Below are 19,053 nucleotides of genomic sequence, written 5' to 3' on the forward strand. Positions count from 1 at the left end.
TTTACCCTGTGAGACTATAATATACCAATAAAGGTATAATAAAGGTAAATAAGATAAAATGGTATGTAAGCTCTTAAAAAGCAATAACAGTTAAATTTTTATTTTCATCTTAAGTCTTAGGGAAGCAATAATGTTACTTCATAGATACTTTTTAGCAGCTTTTAGCCAATGTTAACTATTAAGCTATAGAACAGTACTTTACAGATTATCTTGAGAAACCTATCAGTTCTTTCTTCATTTGTTGATGTGATATAAAAATATATGCCACAACAATGCCTATAAGTGCAGGGATATGAATAGTATAAAAAATCTGGTCATATTTTCTATTTTTTTATCATTTTTTGAATTTTATTTTTGTTTTTAGCTCATATATTTGGTAAGGAGGCTGAGTTTTAGCTCCAGAATTAAATTTTTCTAAAGGTTGAAAAAACAAGTAAAAGAAAAATATGTAATTGTGACTACAAATTATTTCATAGAAAACATATTAATATAGTCAAAATAATAATGAAGAATGCAATATGATCTTTGAGGCAATGACTGTATAAAGATCATATTCCCCTACAGTTTAGACATCTGTAATCAGCTTTTACTATGCACAAATTGTGAACTGAAAAAAGATCACTTTCAGCACACCAAATATTGAAATGTTAAATACAGCGAGTTAGCCTATGCCTGTGGACAATGTAAGTCCAAGTACAGGTGTAAAGCTTAAATCTGAAAATCACACTAATACAGCAGTGAAATCCCATGTTAAAGGCAGTAATATGTGGCACAAAAGGAAGGAAGTCTTAAAGTTATTGTTTTACACTTTGTAGTTTCATAACTCCTTCATTATTTGACAGTTATTTTACTTATGTGACATTCCACAGTCACCCTATGCATAAAAAGATTTTGTTTGTTAAGGGTAAAAGTGCTCTACTTAAAGATTTTATTTTTAAATCTAATTGAGGCCTAAGTGATTCAGATATTTTGAAGTAAAATGTAACAAAGGAAAGGATCCACACTTCAGATGTCATCTAAAAATCAAATACATCTTTAAAAGTTTTTATTATTATAAAAAAGTTTATTGACCATCTACTTTTCTTATAGAAATTAAACTGTGTGTATCCACAAAGTAGACTATTCACTAAAATAAAACAATAATAGTTCTAAAATTTTGTGAAAATATTATTCAGCAGTAATTGATTTCGATGAGCAAATCTTTTGAAGTTTGTTTTATACTTTTAGATAGTAATAATTTAATTACTGGACTGTACGAAACATAAAATTGATCAAGTGAATAAAGAAGACACTATTTCACAAAGAAAAAAACTAAGCATCGAAATAATCTAATCATATGCATGTCTTATTAAATGAAAACAGTAAAGATGTCATCTACAAGGTTTGAAATTACAATTAACTTAATGAATAAAGAAATGTTCTTTCTATACTCAAGGAACCCTGGCAAGAATTTGAACATCTAGCTGAAACATGATCAGGCAAGTCATGGTGGCAGCCTAAAGAAAACTCTGTGCTACACTCAAATGCAATTTCTAGAAACCAATTCAACTGCTAAGTTTTGGGAGAAAAGACAATGAACATTACCACTTGGAAAGCAGCTTATAGGTTTTAATTTTAAAAAGACAGCATATAGTTTGGATGCTAAAGTGACCTTATAAGCACTGGGTACAAAGTACCCAGAAAAGAAGGCAAAGGTGATACAGACAGGAAAGAAAAAAAAAAATCACTCTAGGAGGAATATTCAGAATTTAGTTGTTAAATAAAGGCAATTTAATTTTACCCATTCCCACTCATTCAATTAAAATTTACAAATACTTTAATATATTTAATACATTTGCAATATTAATGATACCATATATGGGGGATATGGACGTGTGTGCCCATACACATGTGTGCTTGCTAGAAAAAGGGAATGTGAAGAGGTGGAAAAAAAGGAACACAGTCTCTACCATCATGGAGCTTAGAATGTAAGATGAAAGGTAAGATAATCTCACAAATAATCATAAACTTACAGCTAACTTGAAGTGCTATGGGAAAAAAAATTGCACAGTGCTATGAGAGCTCAGAATTACACAATGAAGTGATGCTTGAGCTGAGAGGTGGCATTTGGAAAGAAACTGGCTAGAGACAGCAGATGGGACAGCATTCCTGCGCAGGGAAGGGTATGCAGGAAAGTCACAGTTATGAAGTACTGTCTCTGCTCCTCCCCTTTAACTGAGCTAAGTAACAGAAACACTATCAAATACAGCTTTTGCTTCAAGGCCTCTATGCATTAAATGTAGGACTTGCTCGCTTTGCATATACCCTACATTAGCAACAGTGAATAACACAGTGGATATTGAATAAATACTGTTTCTGACCCTCTGAAACTCATTATGATGTATGATTACAATGTAGTAATAAAAGGGAATTAATGTACACTTAATTGTTGCTCTCACAACTTGTGTTCTTTTATTCTGAAAAAAAACCCAATAAATATAAAAGATTCTATCCAACCCCAAAGAGGGCTGTAGCAGAAACAATCAAAATCAACTTAAAAACACACAGCATTCTAACCAAAGACATAATAATTTTAATCAAAATCCTATATGCCTAAAATATATGCAAAAATTTTAATAAGTAGATGAAATGATATAGGAAGTACATAAACTCTTTTCTTTTTTTAAGAAATAAAGTCAAAGGTAGACTTAAAAATATAAAGAAAAGTTAAGACTGAAAAAGTTGAGGAAAACCACACAAAAGAACTTCCAAAGCTAAAGTTGTGTGCCCATCCACCCCAATAAAATAATATTGTTTAAACAAATAATTCTCTCTATTGTAAGTTGGATTTGCCTGAATTAGTATACTTTGCAGTCAGTTGTAGTTACTTGGTGAAGCTAAATATTAATATGCAAGGGTAAATCACAAAGGAACCCACTTTCACATTTTACTAAGATGATTCCCCTATTTACCCATCATGTAGAAGCTAATTCATATTACAGAAAAAAAAATGCACTGTAGCAGAACAGACTGTATTTAATTGTTTGCTGCCAACTAGGTATGGCTCACAACTCAGAGTGCTGCAAAGGAAACTCCCCAGGTGCACTTAAGTTGTCATGGAAGGTTTCATGGCGTTAGGCCTGTAATGACAGTTGAGATTTGCATACACAGGAAGGATTAAATGCAAGTGCGGTGTGCAAGAGGGTGCTCTAAGTTATGTGACTTTGAGTAGATCTATGTTTGGATTAGCAAAGTATGATGAGCTTAACAAAGGACCTCAAAAGCCAGGCAGACAAGTCCCATATTCAATGAATAAAGGAATAGAAAGAAAATGTAGTTTTAGAATATGAGAGTGGCGTTAGAAAACCCCACTTAGAGCCAGTAGAAAGAATATTTATTACTCTATGCTATATAAAGAGCAAGATTACCAGTAAAACATGACAGGTCACTTGTCAGATCTCTTTGAGTATAGTATATTAAATCACCCCTGCATAGGTTGAATACAAATACAAATCCTTTAATGTGCAAAAGTAAATGTAAGCAGAGCCAACATTCTCTGAGTGAAGCAGACCTGCAATCAAAAGCATGTCGTTCATAATCTAATTTTATATATGGTTCACCACGAAACTAATAGGCATAATAATTTGGCATATTAGCCCTTTTGTAATTTTTTTCACTTGCTCCTGAGAAAAGTGACTTTAATAGGAAAAGTTGAAAGTACACATTTTTATTCCTCAAAGTTACTTATCATATGAGCATAAATATATTTATGGTTCTTCAACCAGAATGAACACACTTAGAAGAGAACTTCTTTTTTGCATTTTCTGTAAATTACAGAGTTTCATGGCTCTGTTTCATGCACATGAAACACTCTTAAGGAATGGTTACAAAATGAATATATGAATAAATAAACAATCTGTGTCTACATATTCCAATAAATGACTAATGATAAAATATCTCTGGCCAAAAAAAAAAAAACTATGTAAGCCAGAAAAATAATGTTAACACATTACCCCTCTTTCTCTGGATGGTTAGTTTTTATGTTTCAACATGGCTAGGCTATAGTGCTCAGTTGTTTTTTCAAGTGCTCAGTTGTTTTTTCAAGTACCACCACAGATGTGGCTGTAAAGGTATTTTGCAGATATATTAAATATCAGCAATCATCTGATTCTAAATAAACCGGATTACTCTCAGGAATGTGGGTGGGTCTCATCCAATCAGTTGAATGGGTCAAGAGCAAAACCTGAAACTTTTTGGAGAAGAAATTCTGCCTTAACACTACAACATACATATTCTCCCTGAGTTTTTAATCCTTTCATCCAGTCTTACAAATGTCAGTAAGCCAATATCTTAAAATAAAGCGGACAAACACATAAATTCCAATTTATTCAATTTTTCTGAAGAACACTGACTAACCTCTTCAAAAATAGACTAAAAACACTCAGAATCATTTAAAAAAAACAATATATAAGACACATTTCATGATAAGAAATTATAGCCGGGCGTGGTAATGCACACTTGTAACCCCCGCGCTTGGGAGGCGAAGACAGGAGGATCGCGCAGGTTCAAAGCCAGCCTCTCTGGCTTAATAAATAAATACTTAATACTTAATAAATACTTTTATTTGTTCCCAAATAAAAGTAGGTCTGGGAGTATAGCCCGGAGGTAGAAGGGCTTCCAGGAACCCCAGGACCACCAAAAAAAAGAAAGAAAGAAATTATATTCTATATATTTGTGTATATTTAAATATACACATATAACAAAGATTGATACACGTTTAAATTAATGCTGAAAGATATACCAGTCAAAAACTTTTAATTCAATAGTATTTGTACTGTATTTTGATGAAAGTATGAACTGAATTATTTTCTTCTGTGGAAAAAGGCAATCAGAGTAGGATCCCACCTTTCCAAGACCACACTTTAAATAAAGGGTGATCATCACTTCTGATTTCCTAGAGAATCCTAAGCTTGACTGATCGGTAAGGATTCTTAGGGACACATTAACCCAACACAGATGATTCACCTGACTGCTAAAGTTGATCATTTTCTCCTAATTGTTCCACATACACACACCAAAAAGAATCTGTATTTACATATATTCTCTTAAAATAGTTTTAAGACCACATTTCTCTTAGATTAAATGCAGCTTTTATAGGGGTGTTTCACCTCTAGTATTATTTAAAAGTGGCATTAGTGGCTTTTAATCCACAAAGTTTATGATGATCCTATTATTTGATATAATTCCAAATATTTAGGAAAGAAATGGTCAGTTTTCCAAACTCTGGGTTAAATAAGGTTACAGAATCTTTTTTACTCATATTTTTATTTTCCCACTTTAAAAGCCCTTTCTTTTATACCTAACTTGTTTTGAAGCCTTTTATTTCTTGGTTATAGAAGTGAGCTCCCTAGGGATAAATTACTAAGAAACAAGCTTTTCTTTTCCTGCTTTATAATTGAAACATCCTTCTTAGCAATAGGCAAAAGAAAAAAGGAAACAGAACCAGGTATGGTGGTGCATGCCAGTGATCCCACTGTTTGGGGAGGCTTAGGCAGAAGGATCGCAGGTTGAAAGCTAGCCTCAGCAATTTAGAGAGACCTTTTACCAAATAAAAAATAAAATAGAGCTGGAGGTATAGCTCAGAGGTAAAATTCCTTTGGGTTCAATCACCAGCACCACAAGAGAAGAAACTAAAAGAAAGAAATAATGGATTCAATCCCAGTCTGTCTACATATATAACTAGCAGGATAGATAGTATACCTACTGCAAAATATGAAAAGTAGGAAAATGAAATGAAAATATCCACCACCTAAGTACTGTACCACACACCCATTTTCCTATGGTTCATGCCCTTGGAGAACAGAAAACTCCTGACCAAGAGAAACTATACTTTAACCATTCTCAAGGTATCTCTATAAGGGAAGATGTATACATACACAAATTTTACTGATTTCATGTAAAAGTAATCAGTAGGTCAATACAATTAGTGACAAATTGTCCTACATGCAAGTAAAAGAGTTTTTCCCTAATGGCCATAGTCCCCTACTGACCCATTGGACATTCGGGGTGATAATGTGTATGGGAGTTAGAGTATTGAAAATGAGCACACTCATTCTGTATGGCAGGACAAGAGGTCACAGATGTGTGGAAAAGAAGTCTACCAACTTCAGCTCTCACCAAAGGCTGTGGAGAATATGGTTTCTGAAACTGGGGACTAAGCTGTAGGCTTCAGAAAGACAGGCTCATTAACCCAGATATACAGAGGGGCCTAGGAATATTAGTTTATGGAATAAAAAAAGTTATGTTAGCTTTGCATTGCCTCTAATTTGTGGACATTTCACAAATGGAAGAAGCTGTGAATCTGTGAACCTGGGCTCTGAGAAGTGGCAGGAGATGCCGCTTCTTTAGCGGTGGAGGCAACATGCTGGATTCTGGTTTGTGACAAAACAGATTCTCCTTTGGCCTCCATTCTCCAAATAAGCCTGGGCTGCTGCTTTTGCTCCCTCAGACCTCCCTAAGCCCTGAGTGCATGTGGTACAGATGCCTTGAGTCCTTTCATTCCCGTCAAGACTTTTAGCCATTTTCGGTTATTCAGTTCCAAATTAAGAATACATTTTCAGTCTATGAAATATCCAATGAGGGCAGTACTCAAGTGACACTAGCAATGATTCAGGACAGTGGCTAGCAGAAAAAGGAGTTCACATGGGATGGACACATTGCAAGTTATTCTTAAGCAGCAGTGCATCTTTTCATTCAGTCCTCATTTCCTGAAGATCTTCACATCCTGGCTTCAGACTAACTTGCCCAGAAAGAGAATCAAATTAAAACTCCTCACCTCACAGGGCAGGAAGTACAAGAAAGCAGTGACTTAACGATACTGTGAATGGAAACTGGTATAGCAATTAATACAGAACAGGCTTCTAGCATGTATTGACATGCACTTCCTTGAAATAACTTTTAAATTGAACTCTGACATACCCACTAAAATAAACCAAATCATGAAAAGTTAGTCACTCCAAGTGAATGATGCAGCATCTGCAATAGCAGGTTCTAGGATTGACATAAACAAATATAACATATTCTGAGGTTCTGCAAGAGAGGGCAGGAGGATCCTAGTACCCTGGATAGCTCCCTAGAATCAAGGAGGAATGGAAAAGCTGAAATCTATCAGACTAGGAGAGCAATTAAAGTATCTCCTGAACTTCAAATTTACCTGTCTGCCTTTTATTCAAAGTAGAATTCTTTTGCCTCATTTATTTATATCCTGCATTAGACTACTGAGGTTGGGTAGTTTTTATATCACCATGTATTTGACCTGACTCTCCAGAGAAACATCCTGGGAAGTAATTCCTTCCATCTCTTCACCCGATGGTTATAAGGCTGAGGTCCGTATCCCCTTAGTGTTTCAAGTAGGGTATGAGCTTCATAATGCCCTGTTCTGTAAACAGCTTAGACCCTCCCATTCTGGGACCTCTCCTCCTTTCAGAAACTGGACTCCTAATGGTGGCAGAGCTACCTTTCCCATACCACTATATTTACACCTTGTGCATACCATAAGAAACACCTTTAAATGTCAAGTTTAGTCATAAAGTGGCTAAAATTAATATAAGTTTATCTACAAATCTGTAATATTTTACTTAATGACTCAAGTTAGTAATCTATATTTTTAAGAGTAATTATATATGAGATACATGCTTTTTTTTTTTTGATGGTACTGGGGTTCCTGAAACCCCTTCTACTTCCGGGCTACACTCCCAGACCCTTTTTTTTTTTTTGAAACAGGGTCTCTTAAGCCACCGTGACTGGTTTTGAACCTGCGCGATCCTCCTATCTCCATCTCCCAAGTGCCGGGATTACAAGCGTGTGCCACCATGCCCAGCAAGATACATGCTTTTAAGGAACTAACTTATTATAAATACTTTTAGCAATCTTCAGTCTTCTGCACATGAATAAACACTGAGAAAAATCAAATAACTTTCCTTGAGCTACCTACCTAATAGGTAATATTTAGGAATCCTAATGAACAAAATTATTGCTTTTATTACCTATAAAATATATTGAAACTGTACTTGAATTAAGTTATTCTTATTTTGTTTTTATAGTATTTAATTTGAGTGGTTTAGAGGCATTTTCTTTTTTTCTTTCTCACATGCTGTTTTTATGATATTCATATGTGTTTCCTCCTTTTTTCTAAATGTCTTTCATTATATTTTATATCACAAAGGCACACTCTCTTAATACATTTTACATATTTAGACATAAGCTTTGGTAATTTGTATATCTATATAATGAAAAGGACAAATATAAGAGAATAGTTTTCTAAAGGAATAATTGCCTACATTTCTGCTATGACTCTGCTCACAAACCTGCTATAGGTTTGTGCTACCTGTATTTTTTTTTTTTGCTGCAATTGCAAAAGCAAACAAAAGTACATACACAAATGCTCAGATACAACAGTAAAAACTCAGTAACAGACCCATACTATATATTATGCAGAAGAAACTTATTTCTGTGAGTAGACACATAAATATTACAGGCTATTCTGAATTTGGCTAATAAGGAAGGCATATCATTGAGATTTCCAGAGAGGTTTTATTAGGGAAATAAACCTGGCTTAACAAACACTTCTTGAGCACAGGCACAGTGCTAAGTTTCATTGGTGAAGAGCAAATATTAGGGAAGGTACACACACCTGGAGTGTATTTATTTACCTGTTTCATACACTCTAAATACACCATATTCAAATAAGGTTAAGGTAAAGAATTAGAAGAGCCAATCATCTTGAAATCAACAGTGGACCAGACAAAACAAACAGGCAAACTCTAAAGAATTCATATGCATATTATATACATATTTGTATACACATCAAATTCAGGCACCAAACAAGGTACAGAATAACTTATATTTTATTACTGTGGATTAAGCCATTTGGCAACCATTATAAATTATTAATTATCTGTATGTTAAGTTTATACCATGGGAGATGCATTCTTTTGAAACAACTTATGCCTAATAAATATTTATATAACATTTGTTATTAGTAGCAATGAGTAACTCTATTGGAGAACACAGCCAGGTAAGGAAGTGGTACATGTGGTAAACTGAATCATTCTGGTGATGATCATAATCTGGCTATAAACATGTGCTGGAATATAAAAAGCACTATCAAGACCCAGCTATAGATACATCCAAGAAGTCCAAAGAGTCCAAGCATCAGGAGTTTTGGCAATATGCCTCATGTAGCTGGCATCATGGACTTCCAAAAATGAGTATTGAAATAAAGCATACATCTAAGAGCTGCCAATGTTAGTGATCCAGGAAACTGGTTGTGTTTTGAGGAGTCTGCTGGCAGACAGAAGGGCTCAGGAAGGAAAGTGGTTTCAGAAGCAAGAGCCCAGTATTCAAAGAAATATAAAAACTCAGTCAAAACAAAGAAAAGCCTTGCTCCAGTGCTAAGAGAAATGGGAAGAATGGGTGATTTATCAAGGTATAGGAGGAAATATCAGGTAAAAAATAAGTTTTATTACAAAAAGCAGCATAATTACTGAAAATACATAAGAATATTAGAACTGAATATTAAGGTTTCTTTGGTAATAAATTAAAAGTGCTGGGTAAAAAAACAGTCAGTAATGAACACTCCTGAATCAGGGCCTGGGTAGGCACTTCAGTTGATGATCTAATAACTCCTGAGCAAAAGTAGATTTTGACAAATGCTACAAACAGCCCACAAGTGAAATATTCAGTTAACTAATTATTTTTGTGTCCTGTAAACACACTATGAAATACATAACTTTGTATATTTAGTCTAGAAGAGGGTTTCAGTGTAACCATATTTAACTCTCTGTTCACGGACTTCTATATTTCAATATTTCATTTGCTACCAGCATTTGAGCACTGATTAAACTCATATTTAATTAAAGATTAAAAATCAAAAGAAACTAAAAAGAATCCAATACTATTATGTGAACATACTTTGTTTTCACATAAAATGAACACAACTAAACAGAAAATTGTCAATCTCTGTACACTGTGCATAATCTTTGCTCTCTAAGTGACTAAGATCTAGCCTGGGTCACTGCTGTGCAATTAAATTCTCATGTATCTCCTTCCCAACCAGCAGCAAATGTGTGCACAACAACTGTAAATTCATTAAAAATTCTGTCAAGAATAGAGCTTAGGTAAAAAAAAAAAAAATCTTTTAAGACTTAATAGTTAAACTTTCTTTACTACAGTTGAAGAAAGTAGTCAGATTTTAAAAATCCATCAAATTCTACCCTATGGTATTTCAAGTTTGTAGCTATGAAATTATACGATGCATAGGAGTTTCTGATTCCCTTACTTTGTGATGAATCTCCATATACAGCATTTTAACAAGTTAACAGGTGTTTCTGTTGCTTTTCTGGGAACATTATTTGAGAACCACTGATCTAGGCTAGGAGTTTTTCATTAGTTAAGAAGATATTTCTTTATAAAAGATCTTTAGAAGCTGGACGTGGTGGCTCACACTTGTAATCCCAGAATTTGGGAGGCTGAGAAAAGAGGATCACAGTTCGTAGACAGCCTAAGCTATTACTTAGTGAGGCCCTTTGCAACTCAGGGAGACACTGTTTTAAAATAAATAAAAAATAGGTCTGGGGGTGTAGTTCGGATGTAGAATGTCCCTGGGTTTCATGCCCAGTACTCCAAAAAATATATATATATTTTATTCAGTAGCAGAGGAGAGTTAAAATTATCAATTTTAATCTGTTTAATTAAAATCTTAAAAATCCTGAATCCAGTAAAAACAACACAAACCTCAAAGTCATGTTTCAAAGTTAACTGAAAGATAAGGCCAAGAATTTGGCCAATCCACTTCTTTTTCCATAATCTAAGCAGAAATCTTTCAGCAGTTTCTCATATCCCACCAAAGATTCTCATAAACATTTCCAACCACCGCTTTTTGTTCTTTTAATTTAACCCATATATAAACAGCTAAAATATAATATGTTTGTTTAAAATAAAACTGGTAGCAATATCTTTATAGTATATCAGTTACAATTTAGAATGATCTGCATTATATTTCTGGGTTTAATTTAAACTTCATAGTGAAACATGTTTCTTTTGTTACAGTGTTTCCCCTTAATATCCCCATCTTTTCCACTGCTCCTCCCACCCCAGAATTCATGTTTTACTGTCAACTGACACTCTTGCATAGTGAAGCTAATATTGCTGATAGAAGCCGATGTCCTCAATATAAAGCAAACTGATTTTTGTCACTATCCAATAGGGAAATCATGTGGAGGCTGCCAGTCATACAGTAGGTGAGATTACATTATCAAAATGGTACACCTGTGACACAGAGCCCAAAACCAAATGCAAAAGGGACTAATTAACAGATAGGCTGGCTTGTACTAGGACTGTGTTGGAAATCATTCCATTCTTACACAAATATAACATTGGTGATTTAACAGGCTTTTATTTTTATAATAACTCTTATCTATGTACTGTCAACAAGAAATATATATGAAAATCTTTTAATTCAACTAATCTGAAAGTAATTCCACTTGGCTATTGAAAGTCTTATCTAGTATTTGTACAATTTCTTTAGTGTCACCATAACATACTTCTAGGCTGTCATATTGAATAGATAGGCTCAAAGTCAGTTCTGATGTTTCCTCTGTGTTCTTAAATGAAGAAATCCATTTTAAACATTTTTGTGTCTGTATAGAAAACACACACACACACAATGAAATAAGTAACTAAGCTTAGAAGAGAGACAGATCATGTTTCTATTATTGACAGTTTATTTACTAGAATATAGCTAACAGATCTTTAAAATTATTGCTACGGATCCAAAAATTTCTCCATGAGCTGAGAATCCTGGCTCTATATTCATGTCAAATAATGTAAGGATAGATGAACTAGTATATGAGTTCAAATAATAACTTTCAATAAAAATACAATCTGTTAAATCTAATAAATTAAAAACTTTAAAATGTTTATTTAATATGGTATGTGTTACCTAATGATAAACTGTTAAACATTCAATGAATATTCTCCTAAGACTGTGGTCTTACACTTTATCACACTTCCTTAGAGCAAAGCTGAGGTTTGGTTAAGGAAATACCCAAAACTCCACACTATAAAAAGGCTGCACATGCACAATCTTGTTATTAATGCCAAATTTAACATGTTATTGTGGTGTAATTATATTTAAATATTTAAGAAACTTTTTCTATATAAATAATCTATTATGTTATAGTAGCACACATATTATTTATTAAGAAGCAGCATAAGGATTTGTCTTATTTTTTTCAGTACTAGGGATGGATCCCAGGGGCACTCTACCTCCAAGCTACAACCCCCAATACTATTTTTTTATTCTTTATTTTGAAACAGTGTCTCACTGAGTTACAAAGGGCCTCACTAAGTAGCTGAGGCTATCCATGAACTGCAATCTTCCTGTCTCAGTTTTCCAAAGGCTGGGACTACAAATGTGTGCCATCACACCCAGCTCCAGGATTTGTCTACTCAAGTACAGAAACACTGATAATGAACTCCAAGAATAGAATTCAAAATGTGTATCAAAACTGGACTCAGCCTGGCCAGGAGTGGTGGCACATGCCTGTAATCCTAGCATTTGGGAGGCTGAGACAGGAGGATCATAGTTTGCAGACAGCCTCAGCTACATAGTGAGGCCTTTTGCAACTCAGTGAGACCCTGTCAAAATAAAAATAAAAAATAGAGCTGGGGGTGTAACTCAGAGGTAGAATGCCCCTGAGTTCCATCCCCAATACTACACACCAGAAAAATATGAAATCAACCTGTACTTTGTGCAATACTACCTAGCAATACTTAGGTACTGCTAGATTAAAAAAAATATATCTTCCTTTATGTCTTTTTTCTATTCTATAGTTCCAAGAGACTTGTATCCTAGACCTTTTATTTCTTCTTATCCATTATTTGCCAATCTGATTTATCCTTTCAGATGAAGACAGAGCAAGCCTTAACCCTCTGAAGGCTTTTCAGGAAAAAAAAATCCAATATAAAACATTACTGTCATGCCCTGAATTCTTGTACTCCTAGACATGTAATCTCCTATTTTCATGAGTTGTTAATTCTATGTTAAGTCAGAAGAATTAGATTTCTCCCAAATGGCCATTAGTTCTGAAGGACAGGAATAAAGAAGCCCCCATGTACCTTTGCATGTGTAGATAGTATGCTACACAAGACAGGAATATTATTATGAGTAAAATAGTAAAAGTGGAATAAAAATGATAAATATTACTGTAGAGGTGTAATAAATGATTAATTTTTTCTACTTTTCAAGTTTGCTATAAATTAACATTGAGTGATATAAATAATAACTTTAAGAATAGTAACGGGTTTCTGATTATAAGATCAGAGAACAAATTATTCATAAATGTGCTTTTTCAATGACTTCCGTAATATAGTACATAAATAATATTTTTAATTCTCAGTCATCCCAATGTCCCAACTGATTGAGACAGTAAAATGACTCTGAGAGTGGGGTTCTCCATCTAAGTTCTAATAAAATATGTAAAACTAGACATGTTTCAATGTTGAAAACTCATTTTAAACTAATGAATCTAACCAAATCAAAACATCAAATCCTTAACTGTGTTTCTAATGAATGTTACTATTAAGAGAAGCTACTTTAGGCTGGAATGGTGGTACACACCTGTAATCCCAGCAACTCAGGAGACTGAAGCAGGAAGATCACAAGTTCCAAGCCACCATAGACAACTTAGTGAAAACCTGTCTCAAAAATATAAGCCGGGTATGGTGGAGCATGCTTGTAATACCAGAACTTGGAAGGCTGAGACAGGATATGGGGTCATGCCCAGCCTCAGCTACTTAGTGAGGCACTCTGCCCAATTTAGTGAGACCCTGTTTCAAAATAAAGAATAAAAAATCAGGCTTGAGGTATAATTCAGAAGTAGAATGCCCTTGGGTTCAATCCTCAGCATGACACACACAAAAACAAACAAACAAACAGGCCAGAGATGTAACACAGTGTTAGAGCACATATCAATTTAATCCCAAGTAGTGGAGGGAGAGCTTTTACAATTGGGGGGGGGGGAGAAGGATGTAAAACAAACTTAGCAGTTGATATTTTTAATAAAATATTTTTGTCAAGCTCATTACTTAAGTCAAACAAAAACAAATCATTCTGACAATACTTGAGCCAGTTTACTTTTTTGTGCAATTTTTTGAGGGGAGATTAAAATCTGAAATTTTGGTGCTGTAAAGGCACTGTGCCTGGCACCTAGAGACATCTCAGTTTAAACTTAAATTGAGGCATTATCCTATCACAGAACAGTCAACAGCTCTATAAAAGTATATATAGTCTGCTAATTTTAATGCCATATATAATTTGTTAAGTGATAAACTCTGTTTTGAGTCATTTAAAACCTTCAAGTTTTGTCTTTGGATTTTGTACCTGTTATAAAGCATGTAGAAAGAGAAACCGGAACAAATTATGCTGTAGCCTGGATCAAGAGTATCCTAAGTTTCCCCCGAAAACTTTAACACTTGTAAAATGACAATGATCTCACTTGTATCTCTTTTCCCTTCCAGCCTAAGGCTTTAAATAAAATCAGCTTTAGGTAAAATGTATGTACATTGTTTTAATAGTCTTGGGGGGAGGGAGACTGGAGGGTGTGTATTACATTTCGGTAAGAAAGTATTCAATTGAGAAGATTTCAGAAATGAAAGCTGTTTGAAAACAAGCAGGTATTTGTTTAAGGAGTCCTACTAAAGACCTGAAGAGATAAGAGACAGGCCTGGTGACTGTGGACATAAAAACACTCCAGGGCAAGAGATCTACGACTTCCCAGAGGCATTTTGTTTTCTACCTGTGATTTTCCGACTTCCTTTTATTTTGATACAAATTCAGTTCTTCACGACAGGAGGAAAAACAAAAATCGCTACAAATTGGGGTGGGGGGGGTGAGAGCGAACACCGGGATACCCTCAAGGAAACCCCGAGCAATTTCACAACTCTTTGCCATAAATAGCCTTTCTTCTCTGGATACCTCCTCCTTTACATCAGCAAGGCTCAGCCTCCACGCGCAGAGAAGAGCCATTCACAAATCCCTGGGTCCCCCTTCGCGCACCCCCACCCCGGGTCGGGTCCCCGGACACCCGCCAGAAGGAGAGGGGCCGGAGCCACCTGCGGGGTCAGCTCGGAGCGGACTTCTGCTCAGGTGAACCGGCGCAAGGATGGGTCCAGAGTGCGAGCACACGCGGACACACACACACACACACACGCGTGCACACACACACGCGCGCACACACACTCCCGGAGCCCTGGACGCGCCACCACAAAGCAATTTGTTCACTCTAAGTCTCCGCTGTTGCTGTCACCGCTGGGGAGGGTCTCCGGCCCCCGGGACCCCGCCGCGGCGGGAGGGGCGAGGTCGGGGCTGGGCTGCAGCTCGGGCCCGGGTCCCCGCCCTCCCCGCCCGGCCCCGCCGCCCGCGGCGCCCCCACCTGGGGAACCGAGCCGCGCCAACTCGCCCGGAGCCCGAGGCCACGCCGGCCCGTCCGCCCGTCCCCCCGCCCGCAGGGCCCCAGGCCTGGCCGGGCTGTCCGAGCCGGGCGGGCGGGCCCCCGGCCGGCCACTCGGGTCCACCGCGGCCACCGGGGCGCCTGTACCTGGAGGGCTCCGCGCCGCCGGCCAGGGCTGCTCCGGGCACTGGTCCGGCTCCGGGCACCGGTGTCCTCCGGGTCCGCGGGGCTCCAGGTGCAGAGCGGGCTGCGCTCGTCAGTAATCCTCCTGCGCCTCCCGCCCGCGCCGCCGCTCTGCCCCGGCCAGCGCTCCGCAGTCAGTCATGGTGCTGGACAGACGGGCAGACGCAGGGGGCGGACTGGCAGGCGAGCGGCGGCTGTTTGTGGTGGGAGAGGAGCGCCGGGCGGGCGAGGGCCGGCCGGGACGCGGGGAGGCGCTGCCCAGGGCACGGGGTGGCCGCCGGCCCGCCGCCTCCCCCGCAGGCCGCCGAGCGCCGCCTTTATAGGGGTGGGGGCTCCGGGGCGGGGCGCCGCGCTGCCACGCACGCACACTCACACCCCACGCGCACACCCACGGCCGGCCCGCTGCTGAGTTTTCATTTTAGGGGAACCTGTGTCCTGCCCTGCGGACTTGGCTCCCCACCCCAGCCCTGCCCCCGGCCCAGCCCCGGTACCTCCGAGCGCAGCGAAAGGTCAAGTCAGGGGGAAGTAGGAGTCTCCAGGGCTGAGAAGCCCAAGTGATCGCGAGGAAGCTGGAAATGATACACTGTATCTCTTTTTTATTTTATTTTTTCAAGCCACCAGATGTCTTCTTTCTCTTCCACCTCTAAGAGAGGAAATCATGAGGTTCTCCCCCTCCCCCTTCCCCCCTCCCTCTCTCTCCCATTCACATCCTGACAACTCTCTCTCTAGCACTGTAACAAGGAAAGAAACCTGGCTCCTTTCCTTTAAAGCAGGTCATGCCTCCCAGGAACCATTTGCAGCAATCAATTCTTCTGTAAGATAATGGAAGCATTATGACTGTGACTGGGAGTGGGACTTGTGTTCCTACAAATACGGTCCTCCACAACACAGGCATTGCAAACAGAACCAGCTACCAATTTGACATCGTTTGACTGATGGTCCCCTGGAGGAAATTTGCCAGTTTAGAGATGGAGAAGACTTTCTGACGCATGGTGCTGTTGCGTGCCTAATTTATTTCCCCGTCCAGTCCTTTTGCACTGCCTCGTTTCCTTTCAGATACTTGTGTTCTGACCTCTCCCATCCACTCTCCTGTTTATCTCCACTCCTAGATATTTGTGCTTTTAGCAGGCACCACCATGGGTGTGTAGTGCATTGTGGGGGGACATTTTAACCTACTACCATACATAACACATATCCAATATTGTTTCTACCCCCTGATGTCAGACTTAGCCTTTTATTAGCTTTCTGCACAGATTTAAAGATATTTGGCACCTGCTGCAGTTCTTTATTGAATAACAACTTACAGAGATCAAGCAACCTATATTTCAAGTGTGTGTGTGTGTGTGTGTGTGTGTGTGTGTGTGTGTGTGTTCCATGTACTCTGGCCAATCTGACTTGAAATTTGGCTATTTGGGGGATAAAAAGCAAGGTGTACCTTTTGAATAAATTGGTGATTGGTATGTATTAACATGTGAACAACTCCACTTTGGAGAGACAACTTTGGTAAACTGTTGTTCATATGTGTGACAAAAGATGACATTTAGGAGGTAAGGAACAAGGTAGAAAGTTTGATAATTTACTTAAATATATCTTCTATGGTCATGACCATTTTTGTATTATTAATATTTTGCCATATACCTGCCCATTATATAGTCTCCATATATTTTACTTTTTTCACACTAATTTCCTCCTCCCAATTCTTCCATGTCTCATGAGTTTAGAGTCCACTAAAAATGACTTAAGCATATGATCAACACGAGAGAGAGGGAGAGAGAGCAGGTGAAGAGGAGGAGGAGGAGGAGGAGGAGGAGGAGGAGGAGGAGGAGGAGGAATGATGAGGAGGATAAATGATGATGATGATGATGATGATGAGGAGGAGGAGGAGGAGGAGGAGGAGGAAGGAGACATTAAGAGGACTGAGTCAAGCCAGATATGGTGATGCATGCCTATGACCCCAGTACTTGAAGCCTGAGAAAGAATTACAGATTTGAGAACAGCCTCAGCAACTTAACAAGACTTTCAGTAGTCTAGTAAGATCCCATTTCAAAATAACAAAAGGGCTGGGGATATAGAACAGAGGCCAAATTTCCCTAGGTTCCCCAGTTCTCAAAACAAACAAAAAAGCAGGAGTGAGTTAAAAACAAAGTGATATTAGAAAGAAAGGGCAGCAAAGTGGATAAACAGAGATCAGTACATAAATACACCAGTTGTATAAGTATGAACTTTGTAATTTCTTTAAGTATTTTGAAATGGATATATGTTAACAAAATATATTAGAATTTAATGAATATGATATTAAACAGCTGTTAATATTTTCTAAATTTTGCATATCAAGATTTGGAAGGTAAATAGTTACCCTCAGATCATACAAAATTTAAGTGATGCAGCTAGAATTCTGTCTAACTGTACTGTGCATACAGCTTCCTTTTCAATATTCCTAGTTCAGTTAAAAATATTAAGAGGTTCTGGGAATGGGCCATGGTGAACCACATCTGTAATTTCAGTACTTAGGCTGAAACAGAAGCGCCTAAAGTTCAAGGATAGACTTAACAACTTAGCAATACAATATTTCTGAAGAAGAGTTATTTCTGAACTTTTTTTTTTTTTTGAGGGTCTGAGGATGGAACCCAGGGGCATTCAACCTCCGAGCTACACCCCTGCCCTATTTTTTTATTCTTTATTTTGAACCAGGGTATAGCTCAAAACTAGAACACTCTTGAGTTCCCAATGCCCCCATACACTTTTGATAATTATGAAATTGCAGATCTATAATCCTTTGGCATTTTCATTCTACCTCCCTCCTCTCTTTTATAATGCATGCCAGGGTTATAAAATGTTCATTTTTCAGAAGTAGGCAAGGATTTTAAAAGTCTTAAAATACTTGGACTCATAAATGGAAAATGTTAGGCAACTTTTCCCCACTGTCTTTAATAGAAGACTTTAATAGAAGAAACCTACTGCTGCCAAAAAAAAAAATTGTAGAAGAGCTATTTCTGAACTTTTTTTTTGGGGGGGGGCGGGTCTGAGGATGGAACCCAAGGGCATCCGACCTCCGAGCTACACCCCCTGCCCTACGCCCTATTTTTTATTCTTTATTTTGAAACCGGGTCTCACTGAGTTGCAGCAGGCCACACTAAGTAGCTGAGGCTGTCCGCGAACCACGATCCTCTGGTCTCAGCCTCCCAAATGCTGGGATTACAAGTGTGCGCCACCACACCCGGCTTGAACATTTAAATCTAGTTAGTGAATATGTGGCTTTATTGAGAGCTGCAAATAAACATAAGAAATCCCCCCTTGAGTGTTAATGCTTGACCATATTGAGCAATATTTTATTGGTTGTATTTTCTTTATTCTCTAATTGCCATCAATAATGATAATT

At 37.8% G+C, this 19,053-nt stretch overlaps 1 protein-coding gene across 1 annotated transcript in view; it reads left to right on the top strand.

Annotated features, from left to right (window-relative positions):
* LOC308264054 (vertnin-like) overlaps positions 1-16,232 on the top strand; it is a gene marked incomplete at both ends in the record, with an annotated part of 40,891 nt that extends 24,659 nt beyond the window's left edge. Inside the window, 2 exon segments of the mRNA XM_080697198.1 lie at positions 15,034-15,214; positions 15,358-16,232. Coding sequence (XP_080553324.1) covers positions 15,034-15,214; positions 15,358-16,232 — 1,056 coding nt within the window.
* Positions 16,233-19,053: the final 2,821 nt, after the last annotated feature.

This window comes from Muscardinus avellanarius (genome assembly GCF_963383645.1).
Source record: "Muscardinus avellanarius genome assembly, chromosome: 6".
NCBI classification, from domain to species: Eukaryota; Metazoa; Chordata; class Mammalia; order Rodentia; family Gliridae; genus Muscardinus; species Muscardinus avellanarius.